Source organism: Phasianus colchicus, chromosome 1, assembly GCF_987193195.1.
Source record: "Phasianus colchicus chromosome 1, bPhaCol1.hap1.1, whole genome shotgun sequence".
Classification (NCBI taxonomy): Eukaryota; Metazoa; Chordata; class Aves; order Galliformes; family Phasianidae; genus Phasianus; species Phasianus colchicus.
This window is the reverse complement of record NC_143436.1, coordinates 178,733,419-178,751,622: the sequence shown is the minus strand read 5'-3', so window position 1 is coordinate 178,751,622 and position 18,204 is coordinate 178,733,419. Positions and strand designations below refer to the sequence as shown.

General features: G+C 37.9%; 1 protein-coding gene across 3 annotated transcripts in view; it reads right to left on the bottom strand.

The window, feature by feature from the left end:
- Positions 1-18,204, bottom strand: part of SACS (sacsin molecular chaperone) — a 55,967-nt gene that overhangs the window by 16,098 nt on the left and 21,665 nt on the right. For 2 of the 3 annotated variants that reach the window (XM_031615908.2, XM_090133817.1), the window contains exons 3-9: positions 12,374-12,524; positions 10,169-10,256; positions 8,466-8,551; positions 5,168-5,279; positions 4,453-4,599; positions 1,855-3,337; positions 336-427 (exon numbers count right to left, since the gene is read on the bottom strand). In XM_031615908.2, the coding sequence (XP_031471768.2) occupies positions 336-427; positions 1,855-3,337; positions 4,453-4,599; positions 5,168-5,279; positions 8,466-8,551; positions 10,169-10,256; positions 12,374-12,524 (2,159 nt within the window). Of the gene's footprint in view, positions 1-335; positions 428-1,854; positions 3,338-4,452; positions 4,600-5,167; positions 5,280-8,465; positions 8,552-10,168; positions 10,257-12,373; positions 12,525-12,721; positions 12,821-18,204 lie in introns of those variants that run through there. The other variant, XM_031615909.2, reaches the window with a different exon arrangement.

Here is an 18,204-nt window from a genome sequence, read left to right as displayed (position 1 = left end):
ACATAAGACATGTAATATAGAACTCAGACCATGTTAAGAGAAAGAATATTATATGTAAAAAACGTGCATTGAGATATCTCCTATTAATTCTTTTATTGTGGATTTGTATCTATCTTTAGATCTCCCCTTTTTATTCATTCATAATTTTCATTTATGCCACTTCATTCAGTCTACAGCTTTTCATTTGTTTGTTTGGGTTTTGTTTTTTTTTTTGAGATGATTAACTTACCAGTGTGAACTCGATTTCAAAGACGACAAAGAAAACTCGAGTTTAGAACTAGCCTGTTCAACAATTAGCAATCTATTTCATTGTATGAGTTTACAAAAGACATTACCTCTGCTTTTGGCAGCTTCTTTCAAAGCAGCTAGAACCTCAGGCTTCAGGTCATCAGAAAGTAACCTCCCTTCAAGGCCAGGAAAGAGTGATCTAACACAACATTTAAAAAAAATAAATAAATGTTTTCAGCAAAGTATCTAATTCATGTACGCTTCAATACAGAAATTACCAGAATGGTAATCATCATGGTAATAGTTGAATGCAAAATAGTCACTTGTATATTGGCTGTCAGTGGATATTTTCCTATAAAAAAAGAGATAAGAACTTAGGAAAGAGAGCAGTGAGAAACTAAATTTTCCAACTAGTCTTTTTTTTTCAAAGCAAGTATAAGCAAAGCTTCTCTTGACAGAAAAAAAAAAAAAACATAATATTATTTTCGTCTATTTGTATTCTAAAGAAAGAAAAAATAAATAAAATGTCATGTTTTATTTCTCTTAAAGATTATCAGAAAGAAGAAAAAATGCATCATGTAATTCCATGACTTCACAAAAATCCATGTATTCAGACACTGGTCTGTGTGCAGACATTGGTTAAGACTATTGTAACCGGAAGTAGTCCAGATGTGGCCTCACCAGGGCAGAGCAGAGGGGAAAGATCACCTTCCTCAACCAGCTGGCCATGCTCTTTTTAATGCACCACTGGCCACGTTGGCCACCAGGGCATGTCGTTGGTTCATGGTCAGCCTGTTGTTCATCAGGACACTCAGAACCTTCTCTACAGAGCTCCTTTCTAGCATACCAGCCTTTAATCTGTACTGATGCATGCAGTTATTCCACCCCAGTGTACAACTCTACACTTGCCTCTGCTGAAACTCTTAAGTTTCCCAACTCTACAGCCTGTCCAGGTTGCCCCTGAAAAGCAGCACAGCCTTCTGGTCTGTCAGCTACTCCTCCCATCTTTGTGGCATCAGCAAACTTCCTGAGGGTGCCTTCTATTCTTATCCAGATCACTGATGAGTATATTGAACAAGACCAGACCCAGCACCAATCCCTGGGGAACACCACTAGCCACAAGCCTCCAACTAACCCTCTAGCTCTACCAGTCATCCCGTTTTCAGTCCACCTCTCTGTCCATTCATCTACCCCACACCTCCTCAGCTTACCCACAAGGATCTGAAAATCAATGAAAGGAAAAGGAGGGGTGGTTCCATACACACAAATGGGAGTCAAGGAGGAACAGCTAAAGGTTAAAAAAAAAAAAAGCCTAAGTTATCTCATACTTCAATACAGCCTTTAAATTTAATGTACTTCCTAATTTGACACATATCCTGTGGCATTCTGTTAAAGCCAAGATCACATTATTCTTTACAAAGTTATAAAAACAAGTAGCTTTCAAACTTTTCAGATGAGACACATGCATACAAACATTTATATTAATCCAGACATCGAGTTATGTTTATGCAATATTTCATTACAGTATAGGCTGCTGCATATCATCTTATTTGCTAATAAGTATGTAACAGTCTGAAGTTCTTTAGCATTTAAACTAGAAAGCAATTTTTAAAATATTAAGTATACCTGGGAAAATCTTCTGAGGTTATGTAAACAATATCCTGTTCTGACACAGATGAGGAAAAAGAAATAAAATTTCCATTCTGTAGTGGCAAAAGCTCCAATCCAATGAGTTCACTGTACACTCCATCAGAAAGCACAAACTGAAGGAGATGAAGCTTTTCTTCAGCAGGTCCACTGTGCCCACATTTCCTTAGTACTTGCCGTACAACTGCAGGAGTCACTTTTTTCACAGCTTTAACAGTACAAGTAGTAAAATGCACTGCACTAGCAATATTTGCTGGTACCTTGGCAATCTGCTTCCCTGAATTCTGGAGGTAGTTGAGAACAGATTGTGTATACTCCAAACTCTCATCCATTTCAGAAAAGTACACCTGTTCCACTTTCATCCACTGATTACTCACTGAGTAAATAACTGTATGCTGAAGCAGCTCTTTAAAGAGAGGTACTACAATTGGTTTCCAGGGAACCCTGATTTTGTTCTCATCAGGCCATAAACCATAAATTCTTTCAGCTGACAATGGAAAATCCGAATTCTCCTCAGTCTCCATTCGTTTGATAGCTTCCAAAATAAGGGTGCTATATGCCTTTGGCACAATATTCACCACAAGAAGATCATTCCACAAAGCTGCTGGATCTCTCCATTGATCCAGCTCTCGCCATTTGATACTCCTTCTATTGTCTGTGAGACCAAAGAAACCACTAACATGGACTGGCAGACCAGTTTTGCTTTCTTCACCTGGAGGCAAAGGCAAGAAACAAAATGCTCTTCCTGAGAAGTCTGCTACAGCTCCTTTATCGTCCTCATTACATGATAAAGGCATGGCTATTCCAATAGTAGGAACAAATTTCAAGTCATCTGCTAAGCAATCCAGTTCAGTACACATTCCTCGGCCACCTACACAATTACATACTAACCAAGACGTTTTCTGTGCATCCTTAACACTCTCATCTTCTAGAGCAATATTTACATGGTATGTCACACACGTTATGCTATTGCTTGGAACTCCCTTACAATACTGATTTATTGCTGTTCCTAAGATTTTGATAGAGTTGGGTCTTTCGTGTTTCAAGGCTTTGTTCTCACTAGCGGTCACTCTAAAGATCAGCTTCTCTGTTCCATCAGCCTCCCTAACATGCAATGAAACATCCTGAACACTCTTTAGGAAGAGCAATACTGTATCAGCATCTGCCCTGAAGGATTCGAACAGTTCCAAAACTTTCTGTTTGTCATAAACATTGCTGCTCAGTTGGGACGGCTGTAATCGAAGTGGGAAGCGAAAAAATGTACCAGGAAAGTTTCCATTCTTAAAAGTTTCCTTAGTGCTGCCAAAGACACCAATAAATGGTGCAAATTGGTCTGTAAGTTCATTGATTTCCTTGCTGTCTTCTTTTAGATTCCAACACTGGCCTGATTCATGAGGTCCAAATAGGGTTTGATGGGGATCCAGCATTCCAATTTGGTCACCACTGAAAATACTAGGAACATCTGCATAAATGAAAACCAAAATATATTAATAACCCTAACATAGCATTTTCAAACAGTTTTATAGAAGTAATTTAATAAGGGCAAGAAACACAAGCATTCTAAAACAATGATGAACCTAGCAAAATTCTGATAAAATACATAATTCAGTATTTATTGACAGGAAGAAAACAACCACAACCTTATTCTGCAATATATAGTCAAACTATTTGAATTTTAGCAAATAGAGAGCAAGATAAAATGGAGTTTTTTCTCAGCTGTATACTTTGACCTTTAAAATACTTTAAGAAAATGTACTTTGCTAAAAATAGATCCTTATATTCATACTTGGTAGATCTTAAAGGCTGGCACATTTAAAATGATAACATCCCAGTTACCAAATCACTGAATGTATTAACTTTAACTAAGACTTTTTGCATGCTGTACTAAGTAAAATATGACGAGAAAAAATCCTGTGCCTTATTAATTCCTTTCATAAGAGGCACAAGTTAAATATGTTATTTGAGCAAAATTTTGTCTTTATCCTGTATTACTGTAACTACTACGAAGGCTGTAGGCACTATTTACTTTATCTACTTTTTCATTGTACATTAATAAAACGTTCCAGAAGAATAATGGATTTCCATACTTAATTATTTTTATTTTTGTCTGGGTTGGTGTGGCACAGACTTTTTTGGAAAATCTTTGTCAACTGTAAACATGTATAAATCTATCCATTACTTTTTAAAATGAAATAAACATCACAGCTTATTACGTAAAGAACTTGCATAAAAGTTTTGGTCTAGAGACCAACTTAGACTAGATGCTTCTGCTTGTATATCCACCCTATATTACAGCCTCCTATAATTTGAACTGCAGCACATGATGTAGAGGAATGTTCATTTCAATATAAGGGACTAAGTACACAATAACGTAAGTTGAAGAAGCAAATCTTCAAATCCTCAAATAAAAAAGATGCCTTTGTAGGGTTTTAGAAAAAAATCAGTATTCTTTAGGGAAACTTAGGTAAGGACCTTAATTAAGACATACCATATAGACAGTATTATATCCTTGATGAATACATAACTAAAATATTCTAAAAGGTAGTATTTTTAAATGAAAATATCTACTGAATGTACCTGTTATATGATAAACTGAATTAAAGCCAATCCCAAATCTTCCAACTTTCAGGGGATCATCTTTCTTCCTGCTTCTAGCAATTTCCTGTATACCATGCCAGTCCTCAGGCGTGAAAACTGCATCATTGTACGCATAAAATGCTGGCCCTAAAATAAATAGGCAAGCATTAAAAAGATGACAGAAGAAAATTATTCACTGCTGAAAATTTCTAGAGGACAAAACTGACAAAACATTTCTTTGAAGTATGTGCCTGCAAATTTAGTGGGGAAGCAATGACTCAAGCTGACCTTAGATTATCCTTGGTGATGAAAGGGAGGTACAAGCAGAGGTGTAGCAAAAAACAGAAGCAAGGAGTTAAGAGTTACCAGTCTGTATGGCACTATTTCCCAGAGAAATAAACCTAGAGACAGACATATATCTCTAGGAAAAGTGACTTAGAATAAAGAAGAACATGAAGACTTTCTTAAACAGAATAATTGGAAGCACTTTGAAAACTGCAACTGACAGCTTGCAAAAGGACAGCATGGTCTTCAATACTAAAAATTTGCTTTGGTAAAGAATTATCAACATTATAACTAAGATAAAGCATCTAGCAAGGTTGAAGCAGCAATTGAGTCATCCCAATATAGTCAACTCCACACAGAAAAAAAAAAGAAAATCATAGAACCACGTATGTACCAAAGAATGGAAAAAATTAGTACAAAGTGTATTTACCCTGATATTGTGCCATGTCCTTGGACCACAATGTTTCTGTTCCATATTGAGTTTCATCATATAAAAACCTAACCTCTGTGGCACCAGCATCTTCTGCATTCTGAATCAGTTCCTAGCAATAAGAATAAAAAAAAAGAAAAAAAGATAAGGTGCAATGCAATAATTTTATGCATATTGTAGCCATGGTTTTCTAACTGCAGCAGTAGAAAATAACTACAATATTCTCAAGTATAACTGTCGTACCTTTCAAAACTATTTTATCCAGCTTAGCTGAATAGAAACAGATACTATAAAAGGAACATTCAGACAAATACTATAACCATTTTGATTTGAATTTAGAGCTCAAATATCACACACAACCAGTATATATACAGTTCAGAAGTAAACTACTAAACTGTTACTATAAGAACTATAGAACTATTTTCCCAAATCAGAATTATACAACAAATCTCAAAATAATGCAAGATAGCAGAAGATTGGAAAAAAAAAAAAAGTCAAAGTTTATTGTTAAGACCATACAGCTGTGAGACATATCAAGTAAATAGCTGTGAAGGGGTAATATACAGCATTCTTCTTTGCATTAGCTAAATTCAATTTAAGTCAACATTTCATAGCAATGAAGTGCAAGACATTTCTGAACTGTATCTCTATAAATAATGAAATCAAGAGAAGTCCCCAGTCAAAGCCCATTGAGTAGAAAGAGGCTTATATTAAGACTGAATATTTGTTAAATAGCATTAGTAGCAGTGAGAGCCATGGAAAAATCTCATAACTGAAATGTCAATAAGGTAGTTTACTATGTTAATTATAAACTATTTGATAAAATATGTCCATTTAGTACCATTTACCATAGTCTCATCAGAATAATTATGAACAACTACAGAATGAGAGCTTCACAAAATACTCTATTTATACTGGATCACCAGTGCATGTCAGGGCTCTCAAAATGTACCAGATACATGCCTATATGTGTGGGAGAATACGTAATTAAGTTTTGCATAAGAAGATCTCTCAGTTGAATTGAAAAGCTGTCTAGGTAGGTACATCACACCAAAACATAACATACAACATAAATTTTCTTCAGTAATACACAACAATAAAAGGGTTGCCAGCAAGGTGAGTGTTCAGGTTGGAGTCTAATATATTGTTGGCAGCAATGAATAGTAATAAATAAGTAGCAAACTCATTGATATCTAGCATAGAGTTTTAAAGCAATAAGCCCTCAGTTTTCCACTTTATGACAATATATTCAATCCATAAGGTGCATTACAAATTAACCAAAATAATTTTTATTGTCAGTTCTACATCATTTAAAATCAGGACAAGATAGCAAGGAAAACACCCAGTTTAGCTTATGCTTTAAACAGAATCGCTACATACAGTACTTAATTAAAATAATAATAATAAATTCTTATAAAAGAATTAACACAATCATGCAAAAAGCAGCAGAAAAATAGCCAAAGTCTGAGATAAGCAGATGAGATAAGCAGGGAACTACCAGGTAGCCAAGGTCTTGCATTCATTCTGTGGCACACTGGATCTGCTACATCTGACTTTAACAGCAATATACTGGAAGAGTATTAACATTGAAGTCTAATTTAACAGACCAGCAAAATTCCTAGTAATAAGCCCTTCTTAACAGTCAGTTAATTCTGAAGTGTAAAAACATGAAAAGATGAATGTTTATAATATTAAATTTATCTGCCTGATTTCCAAGGACATCATCCTACTTTTTTCTCATGCTGGAATGAGAAACTGAGCTTCGCTTTTTAAGAAATTATGAACCCTTGATGATGCAAATACATCTTATAGATTCAACAAGCATTCAGGAATACACAGTAAAAATGGTAGGTGTCCATTCATAGGATGGGTACTCTCAAAAAATATATCTGTGATGCAAGCTGCCAAAACAACTGAAAACATCTATAATTTAAGTATTCATACTAAAAGTAACTAACTTCTTGTTCCATGGTTGGAAAGAAAACCTTACAAGACAAAATCTTGGAAGATTCCTTTGTCACCCGTTTTATCAGTGTGTTTTCTATAAACAGACAGATATGCACCTGCACCAAATCCCATTCTAGTCAGAACCTAGAATTCCCATATAATAGAGAAATAAATTCCCTACCATCCATGAGGCATTCTGGACAAGTAGTATAATATTCAAACATGAAAGAGTCACATGAAATGCCCTTCAAAAGTAAAACTGGCACTTCAACACGTTAGCACAGAAAGCTACAATAAATGAGACATCTTTTCTCTTGCTAAAATTATTGAAATTAGAGTGAACTGGACAGCCTGGTCTAGTGGTTTGCGACCCTGCACATAGTAGGGGATTCGAAACTAGATGATCATTGTGGTCCCTTCCAACCCAGGCCATTTTATGATTCTATGAATTATCTGTGTTTTCATTAGTCTAGAGTAAGGTGAGATAAAGCCCATCCTACCAGTTCCCCATCTTATTAACTGAAAAATTTTAGCTTTTAGGTCAGTGCTGTGATGTTCAACCTTTGGCTTGCACACATAATACTCAGTATTCAAACACGGAGCACTGCAACATAAAGTGCCCTAGTGCCAGCACACTTCAAAGTCTCCTAGACAAATTATAAAGCATGTAATGAACACTAACTTCAGTTTAGAAGAAAATCTGGTATCCATTTGCTATGATAACCTATTTCTAGAATAAAAATATTTTTATGCCCATAGAAAACCAACGAGGTTATTATTTACGTTGCTTCAAAAACAGTCTCCCAAAAGTTACTCAAAGATGTCTCTTATAAATGTACTTAACCTAATTATGAGACTCTGTGATACCATAGTAAATGATTGAGAAAAAACGTACTTATTTAATATGAAATTCTATAGCAAAATTTCATACTAGCTTCTCAGGCTCATCCCAATCTTATACTAAGCTAAGTCCCACAGAACTGCATATACTATTATGTATTTTTTTCATAGTTTACAGTAGAAATGAACAAAATAGCAAGAAAAATAAACTTTTTATATAGCTCACTCACATATAAATTAACATCTGCATTTTATCTTTTTTATTAATTATAATGGCATTGGCTCAGAGACTATGTTAACCCCCCCCCCCCAAAAAAAAAAAAAAAAAAAAATCACATCCCACTTGGCTTTATAGAAATAGAAATATTTATCTACTGTACTAGAATGATTATCTGATGAAGTCAGATTTCAATACTTCAATTCTTCCATAAAGATTTGCTGGAAAGCACTAAACTAATAGTAGTGTGTCATGCACATTAATTTCCTTCTAAAAATAACATTTATTGTATACCTTAAGAATCTGTCCTCCTTCCGGGTATCTTCTTAAAATATCCTTAAGAAAATCAACAAGTGGTGGAGTTGTTTGTCCAAAACGACCTAAAACAGAAACAAACAAACAAAAAAATCTGTGTATTATTCTACTATGCATTTACTTTCAGGTTTAAGAAAAAATACCAATTACTTCAAATTTTGTTTTACATTAACTTAAGACCTGATATTTTAACTTTAAAAAAAAAAAAAAAAAAAAAAAGTTGATGTTAATGTTAGTATGAAGTTTCCTATCTGGGTGAAACAAACTGGATAGCTAAGGCTTTGGGTCATTTATATCCCAGTTCCCAACTACTGAAAGTTCAAATATAGCAACTTCTAAAGGACAACTATTTTTTAAACTGTAGGACAGCATACTAGGACTCTAAATATTTTACAGCCAGAGATGATCCTTTCTGACATGCATGCACTCACACAGCATACTGTCTAGTGTAAACTTCCTGTTCTAGCACACTGTGGTGCTGGTCTGGTGTTAGCGTGGGCACTACCTGTGCTCAGCACAGGAGGGAAAGTCACAGAAAGCTGCTAACAAGTTTTGAAGTTCTGGTGAATAAACACTCTATGAACTCCATGGTTAGCCCCTGCTCTAAGAGAAATAATCTACTACAGAATGAAAGGATCCAATTTTTCCAGTTCTATCTCCAATCTAAAGAGCAGTTTCCTAAAACCAAACTTGAGATGAACAGTAGATGTAATGCCCACAGGGAAAACTGGCTCTACTAAGGTGTTCGCCTATCACTTCCCTTCAAAATTACTAATGTAATGGTTAATTCTCTCTCCCTTCTGCGTATATTTGTTTATCAAGTACACATATGCAAACATACATTACATATACTATGGGAAAAGAACACGACAAAAAACAAGTGAACAAAAAAACCACCACAGCATCCTCATCAATGTGGAAAAAAAGTGATGGCTATGAGATCTACTTTCTGCAAATCACCTGCTGTAAGAAAAAAAATCTCAGAACTTATGCACACAGAAGTCTGGTATATAAGCCTTCAGATCCTTTAAACTGATTTACGTAAGTGTTGAGGGCTAGGAAAAGTTAAGTGCTTTCTCTAAAGATGGAATCCTTGGAGTAGTATCTCTTTAGAAAATCTCACAGCCAAATACTCAAGCACAAAAAATTGCAACAGTTTTTCCTTTCCATGAAGGATTTCATAGGACTACTTACAATGTATTCCCCATATACTTGCATGACCAAAATAAAAAGAGAAAAAACTCTTTATTTGAAGTCTATCACAGCCATATACCAAATAAGAGAAAGAAAAATGTTTCATTCATAGAACCACAGAGTCCATTTTCACAGGTGTTTTTGAACCATTACGAGTTCTACTGCAAGAAAACATGAACTTGTAGCTAATACACAAGTACCTTACTTTCCTCTGTCACTAGAAAACCATCAGTCAGTAAATCCGGGGTTTACTAAGCTAAGAAATGCAGCCTTTTGGTGACACCAAATAAAATAACTGCATGAAAAGAACTTCCTTCTTCATACATCAGCATGTTTAATTCCCTTGTAATAACAAATGGATACTTATAACATACAAGAAAAAATACTGCTTCCCATTTAAAGATAAAATAATGTCTACTAATTCCAGACTACATTAGAAAATGTTTGGACCTTCTAGTTCATAAACAGAGACGTATATTTTTTCATACCTCCTCCTTTCAATGCTTCTGACTGAAGCTTTAGAAAAATCTGATTTTGAGACTTTTGAAGATCTACAATCTTGGTATCATCAGACAACTGAAAAAGAAAAACAGATCTTGGTCAAAACACTCTGCAGCGTACATATTCTAGTTTAGTTATATTCCATGCATACTTATAGCATGAAGCCTGGCTTTAGCTAGAAGTACACAAATACTCCACAACAACTATTATTCAGTTCAAGCAGTACTTCAGACTCCGTGGTCTAGGATGGCTTCTTTTGCCTAATGCCTGTCTGGTGGTACTCAGATGATGCACTGGTCTGACAGTAACAAGACCAACAAATGGCTGCAAATAAATGAAGTAGAAAAATGTCTGCAGAAGCCTATTAAGTGCAAACTACAGCCTCTTTTTACATTTGAGAAGCTATCTGGGAACTTCTGGAACCATGCAGTTACTGTGCTAATGTGCATGCCCATAAAGAAAATAAACATACACAAATAATTTTAAACTAAGCTGTATCACTCAGAGTAACTAGGAAGACAAGAAGTATAGAGAAAAGTATGTCATTGAAAGATCCCACAAAAACTTGACAATTTCATCTCACTTTTACCTCTAGAAGCAAACCAAGAGAGTAACTGGGAACACTCCAGAGAAATAGGGCAAACTAAGCAACAAACTCCTTAGCAGCCATTGGAAAAATATCATGGTTTTGTTATAGTTTTAGTCTACTATGGGAGTCCCAGTCATACAACACAGCGCACAGATATAAGGGGATAACAAACATATAATTGCTGTAAAGTTGTACTGAGTTAATTTGAAAACTAAGCAATTGAAATTAGTCTCAACTTATAGTAAACAAACAATTTTATTATGTGAAGTCGTAGTATTACATCAGCCTCAGTTTACAGGAAAGTTCAGGTCTACTTTCTCTTTTCAGTGGTTAAAAACAAATGACTAGGAAGAAGTAAGTGCTCACACAGGGATGCTTACAATCAAAATACATTTAATAAGCAAAAAATTCCAGTCCAGAGCACGTAGATATAATTTTAAAACACTAATTAGAAACACATTTCTTTTCAATTGCATCAGTTTTAAGAAGTCTTCACAGCAACAGTACGCTTACTGTAAGACCCTATGTAAATGCTGTACTGAGCTGAGCACATCTCAAGATGTAAGCTATCCTATACCCAGTCTAAGTGATTTTACGATTCAGTAAAATAAAAACGAATCCAGAAAATGCTGTAATCCATCACCAAATATTAAACGGAGAACATAACCAACTTTTCTCTGGTAGTATTTTTGCACACAAAACACCAGCTGAAACTAGAATAATGAACTTGTTCAAATTAATAGATAAACACTACATTATTGGAACAGGGTGCCTAGGGAGGTTGTGGACTCACTGTCCCTGGATGTTTTCAAGAGAAGGGTAAATGTCACACTGAGTGACATGGTTTAGAGCAGTTACAGGCATGGGCTGATGGGTGGACTTCATGATCTTAGTGGTCTTCCCAATCTTAATGATTCTGTGACTCTATAAGGCACTGTGTGAGAAAGAAATAGTGGACATTTTTGAACATCTGGCAGCAGCTGTGATGGAAAAAATGACACAACAATAAAATAAAGAATTAAAGATAAAATAAGCAAGCATTCAAAAGTTTCAGAAGGATTTTTGAGATTACCACGGTAGGGAATGCCTGTTCACATTGATATTTCTAAATGTTAACCTGAAACATGTATCTGAAAACAGTTACTACTGCCTGCTTACTGACTGCTCCTTGCCAAAACACACAGGACAGCGCCAGACAGAGAAGCACCGGTATCTTGGCTTCCAGATGGGTTTAGAGAGTGATACACAGAGCCCCTTTCTCCCAAAACAGGAAGGCCTGAAGAGCACAAAATCAAGGACAGAAAAACCAAGCTAGAAAATAAAATATGTACTACATGGGTTTCAAAACTCAAAACACGTAAGAGAGGGCATTCCTTGAGCAGTACAACTATCATCACCCGGTTCTCCAAGCTTTGAGCATTCCCGTGGCACACTGAAGCCCAGTTCCCAGCCTGCCCTCCCCAGCCCACCTCCAGGCAGCAGGGATGGAGCTCACCAAGCAGCGCCGAGCCGCTGACCTCCCGTCGATGCTTTCCACAGCACAAGGTCATTCGTTCACCCTCTCACCCACGTGCCTACATCTCAAATTCCGCCCCTCCCTCACCTCTCTCCCGCAGTGCCACAGCCTCTGTCGGGCAGCAGGGAAGCCGGCTTCCGCGTCGATCCGCGCCTTCACGTCGCCCACATCCGCGGAGGGCGGCAGCTCGAACGTCCTGCAGCCCAGGCAGCCATGGAGGACGGTGACCCGGGCCAGCCTGCGCCAACACAGAGAGAAACGCCGCCTGAGGAGCGCTGCCCCAGCGCCCACCCGCAGCCCCTCGCGACCCAGAGGCCCGAGGCGGCCGCCGGAGCTCCCGGCCTGCGGGGCGGGGCGGCGGGCTCCAGGGGAGAGGCTGTGGCAGCGCCCGCGGCCCCGACCCGTCCCGACCCGACCCGTCCCGCCGCCACTCACATGCCGCAGCGCACAAAGGACCGTTAGCTGCCGCCGCCGCTCCCCACACGGGGAAGGGGAGGGACCGCGCGGCGGAGGGCGGGAGGGGCTCGCCCTGAGCTCTGCGGCGTGAAGGAAGAGGAAGAAGGAGGAGGAGAAAGCGGGGCTGGTGGGGAAGACGCCCTAAAAGCAGCGGTGGCTGCCGGGGAGGTGCGAGCGGCGCGGCCCCTGTAAGGGTGCCCAGCTCTGCGCTGGGAGGGGTCGGGGCGTGGGAGCCGGTTCTGGTCCTGCTGCTTCCAGCCTTAAACAGCAGCGTCTCCCCACCTCTCCCTTACTTCATCCTCGCTCGCGCGGTGCCCAGCATCCAGGCCCAGCGGTCTTAGGGTTAATAAATCCTACGTTTCTAAAGAATGTGAAACAGGAGGAAACCTCATTTTTTTCTGTCAGTCGCTTGCTTGATCATGAATACTTACTGGTATTGACCATCCACTTTAGGCATGTGCTAAGTCCTCATGCCTTACAAAACCTGTGGGAAGTACACTTTCCTGAAAATAGGTAGGAAGAGCTTACTCCAATCTCTCAAGGTGCAGAAGCAAAGGCTGCAGTGGTTGCAGTTGTTTTCACTCAGCCCGTACCAAAGCTCAGCGATTGCAATATGCTCATTGCAAAAGTTCTGTAAAATCCTGAGCTGGATGTTGATGGATGGAGGAAACAACTTAATAACCATCCGCACAGAAACAGCTTAAGCACTCACTGCATGAGTCTTTAAGGGCAAAGCCTGTTTCCAATCTCTGACACATTTGGGGAAGAAGAGGAGCTGCCAATGATGAGAACTAAGCAACAATTAGGAACTACAGTTAGGAGGTTCATTGGAAAAGACTTTAAAGATCATCAAGTCCAACCACAACCTAACCATACTACCCCAACTCTAACAACCCTCTGCTAAATCATGTCCTTGAGCACCACATCCAAACAGTTTTTAAACACATCTGGGGATGGTGACTCAACCACCTCCCTGGAGAGCCTATTCCAGTGCTTAACAACCCTTTCTGTAAAGAAGTTTTTCCAGATGTCCAACCTAAACTTACCCTGGCACAACTTGAGGCCATTTCCCCTCGTCCTGTCACCTGTCACCAGTGAGAAGAGACCAGCCCCACTCTCGCTGTAAGCACCTTTCAGATATTGGAAGAGAGCAATAAGGTCTCCCCTCAGCCTCCTTTTCCCCAGACTGAACAGCCCCAGTTCCTTCAGTCTCTCCTCATAGGTCATATTCTCCAAGACCTTCACAGACTTTGTTTCCCTTCTTTGGACCTGCTCCAGCACCTCCATGTCCTTTCTGTACTGAGGTGCCCAAAACTGAACACAGCACTTAAGGTGAGGCCTCACCAGTGCCGAGTACAGGGGCAGGATGACTTCCTAGTCCTGTTCACCACACCATTCCTGATGCAAGCCAGGATGCCATTGGCCTTCTTGCCCACCTGGGCACACTGCTGCCTCATATTCAGCTGACTGTCCATCAGTACACCAAGGTCCTTTCCATCAGGCAGCTTTCCAGCCACTCCTTCCCCAGCATGTAGAGTTGCCTGGGGTAGTTCTATCTACTCAGGTCCATATAGGCAGATGTGATTCACCAGCGTTCAAATGCAGACCAACGTGACTGCAAGGCTATCTGAGGAATGTGCCATCTGTGAGAAAGCACAATGACCAGAACAGCTTCATAGCTGGAAAAAAAAGGCCCATTTTAGTGAAGGTCTAAAAGGATGCTGAAAGGAATTGAAGGCCACTAAATCTCATCTCAGATCTGAATATTGCAAAGAACATCCACTTGGAATCCATGTAAAATACTCAAAGCACAAAAATGTAATAATGAAGAGAAAGCATGAATTAGCAAGGATATAATCAACTGTTAATTACCCTACATGATGCAATGAACAAGTATGTAGATGGAACAAAATTAGTGAATGAAACACACCTCAATTTAGTGTGGCTTTTGAAACTGTAGCCAGCAGCTACATTCATGTCTAGAATTTGAAGAAGTATCAGCTGGGAATGGAAAGGTGAGTTGAAATACTGACTACTAAGATTAAGAATTTGTACAAAGCAGAATGTCCAGGCAGTCAGAGTGGGTAGACCACCTGATATTGTTCAACATCTCCAACAATAGCCTAGATGGAAACAACATTGGCACTAAGCAAATTTGTAGAAGGCACTTATGTAGGAGCATTCAGAGCCTTCTCTTGTTACCTAAGGTCTATCAAAGACAAGCTTTAATATGACTGATACAGAAATGAATTAACTGTTGTGCTGCATGGCGACTGGTATATTAAAAATAAATAAACAAACAAACAAACAAATAAATAAATAAATAAATAAATAAATAAATAGGAAATTAATTGTCATCCTTACACGCATTAGCCAAAACTGACTAGTTTTGAGAGGTATGCTTTGCAAGAGATGTATGATGATTTGTAATAACATGGCAAGATGAATGAAGAAATACCTGAGTGAGCCCTGCAATGCCTATCTCAGTGAGCACCAACATAAGCACAAGCTTTGACAAATCAAGCTTGGGAAAGTTGTTCTGAAAGCTCAGAAGAGATCCTATTTGGGGACTTAATTTTTGAGCAGAGAGAAGAGAAGGGTCCTATCTTTGCAACATGCCTGAAGCAAAGAAGCCTCACATATGAATGCTCATTGGTGGCAGTTCTGTAGATCAGTGTTAGTTGTTCACCATCTTCAGTATGGTACCCTCTGTCACCATGGTATTGCCATGCTGAGCTCCTGGTGGCTGGTGAGGTGACAGTGCTGCTGTAATGGGTCAGCTAGTATATAACTGCATTTGTATAAATGTCAATATCGTTGCAATTGATGTGTTAAATACTTTTACAGCCATAGTTCATAAACCAGGGATAACTTCTGACATGCATACAGAGATAAATATTCGGTTTAAGGTGGATGTTGAATTTTTTAGATATGAGCTGTGTTACAACACTTACCTTTAGAGTTCTGGCACCTTCTTTAGAGCTCTGCTCCCTTATTATTATTTTTAATTGGGTAGGTGTTGCTGTTGATGAACAAGCATCCTATTGATTCCAGTGGTGCCAAAATTTCAAGTTACCAATTTTATGACAAACTTACAGCAAGAGAAGGCACTGATTTTAGTAACAAAACAAAACAAAACAAAAAAACACCAACACCTGATACCACATCCAAAGAATGGGAAAAAACAAGCTCTTCTTAAACTGAAGAGAAGAGAAACTACAATTTGAGTAGAAATCTATTGGAAAAACTTATTTTTTTTCTGATGGCTAGATAAAAATCTCATAGAAAAATGACTTAGAAATTACACTACTTGATGAAAAAGAAGTACTATTTCTGGTTTGTAGACTTCGAGAACCAAAAAAAAAACCCTTTTTTAATTCTTATTTTTTATCTTGCTTATCCCTTTGGATAATAGGACTTGGAAGGTATGTAACATCTTTATAACAACATTTCCAAGCAGAACAGCGTTTGGATTTAAAACCACATACAGAAATTTTCCTATGTCCATAAACAAGGGTTCTGTTTGGTTCAGAAGATCATATATAGGTCATATAACCTATATATGAACAGACATGCAATAGAAAAATATGTTTGATAAAATATGAAGTATTTTATCAAACAAATTGAAATACAGTTTCATAGTAACATGTCCCTTACCACAGAAAAATCTGTGTTGCAATGTGATCTTATATTCACAATAATTTAAAATAAGCGTGCAGCAGTAGAAAGGGATGGATTTAAGCCCAGTATTTCCTTATAACTGCGCACAAAAAGATAGAATGGAGTCTTCAAATGGAAAAATACTGAGAGACAAATAGTGTAGACTTTCTAATAAGAGAAAATCCACTGCAGTACAGTATCATCCAGTGCAGCAAATTTTCTGCAGTGCTGGCAAGCAAGTACATGTGACTCAACAGCTACATTTATTTGAAACAGCACATAGGAAACATAATGCCAAAGATTTCTTTGACATAGAAAGCACTTAACTTCATTCTTAACCCAGTTCTTTAAGTGTTTCTAACAGATGTTTTCAACATTACATCATAAATATTTCCTATTAGCCAGAGAATATAGATTGCATTGGTCCGCAGTCACTGCCAGAAGCCTGCTTTATATCCTTGCTTACCTTTTCAAGAAGTTTCAGTATAAGCCTATCACTGGCTGACGTCATTTGCTGATGACACATAAACTACTCATTGGGAAACCACCTCTTTCTGGAGAGTGGGAAGTTTCTACTTATTTGAATAGCTTCATTAACAGAAAACAACTTTTCATATTTTTCTTATCTGAAATCACTAAACAGGCATCAATTAAATCTCATAAAATTGACAAAAGACAATTAGGCCTGCAAAGTAAACTTGATTAAAAACTACCCAAAAATCTGTTACAAAATTTAAGTATTTTGCTGAAATTGTCTTTCTGTAGTTTGGTACAGTAAGTTTGAATCAGTTCTCCTACTCTTCAGTCCTGATATGAAACTATCATAGCCAGCTTCTAAGCCAAATAGCTGCATGATCATGGCCTAGTAAATACGCAAGAACTAGAGGAAAGTGTTCTTATTTCTTTTGCAAGCTGATGTATTTCTAAACATGCATTCCAGGGGCCAAGTATTATATGAATTGAACACTTCTGAAATTCTAATAATAACAAACAAAAGAGTTAAGTGCAGAGAGGACAAGGACAGCATTTATTTCCATATAGTAGTTTTACTCTCCCAATTATTTCTTTTAATGTTCAAGCCAGTTCTTTGATGGCACTCAAGGGAAAGTGCTTAGGAGTCCATGAAACTTGTATACTCTTTGCTAATAAAGAGCAGAGCAAGAAGGCACTAATAAATGGAAGAATTTCAAAATCTTCTCAAATGTGTAAGTAAAACTTCCTCTTAGATCTGCCTCTGGGAGGTGCCTTTATATTATGTTCTTTAGGAGAAGACCTAACTTTACTCTTAACTACAGCAGAGTAACCATTACTCCAATTTCTCTTCAGATAACTGATTCAATAGGGACTTTAGAGTCCTTGCAGTGTTGCAAGGACTGCTGTTGGCACACATTTTTTAGTAATAGTTGTTTTCTTGTAGCCTTTGGTGACAACAAAAGGACCAGATGTAGAACACTTTAACTTTGCAACACCAAAGACCAGAGATTAAATTTGCACATTGATTTCAGTGACCAAATTATGTTCCGAAGTACCATACTGAATCTAGACCTCCATATGGGACACACAGTAATGAGTTTATCAAGGGCATTTCTTCCATGCTACATTGACAGTTTTCCTGTTTTCATTTCAGAATACTTAATGAAGCTTCTATCTTTCTACTTAAAGTGAGAAAAATCCACTCAATAACAGTAAAATGAGCCTCAGATTACACAGAGATTACACACTCTAAGAAGTATTTCTCATCTGTGTTCTAGAGATTGCTTCTGAATACTGCATCTATTTTTGCTCCAGAGTTTCAGTAGGCA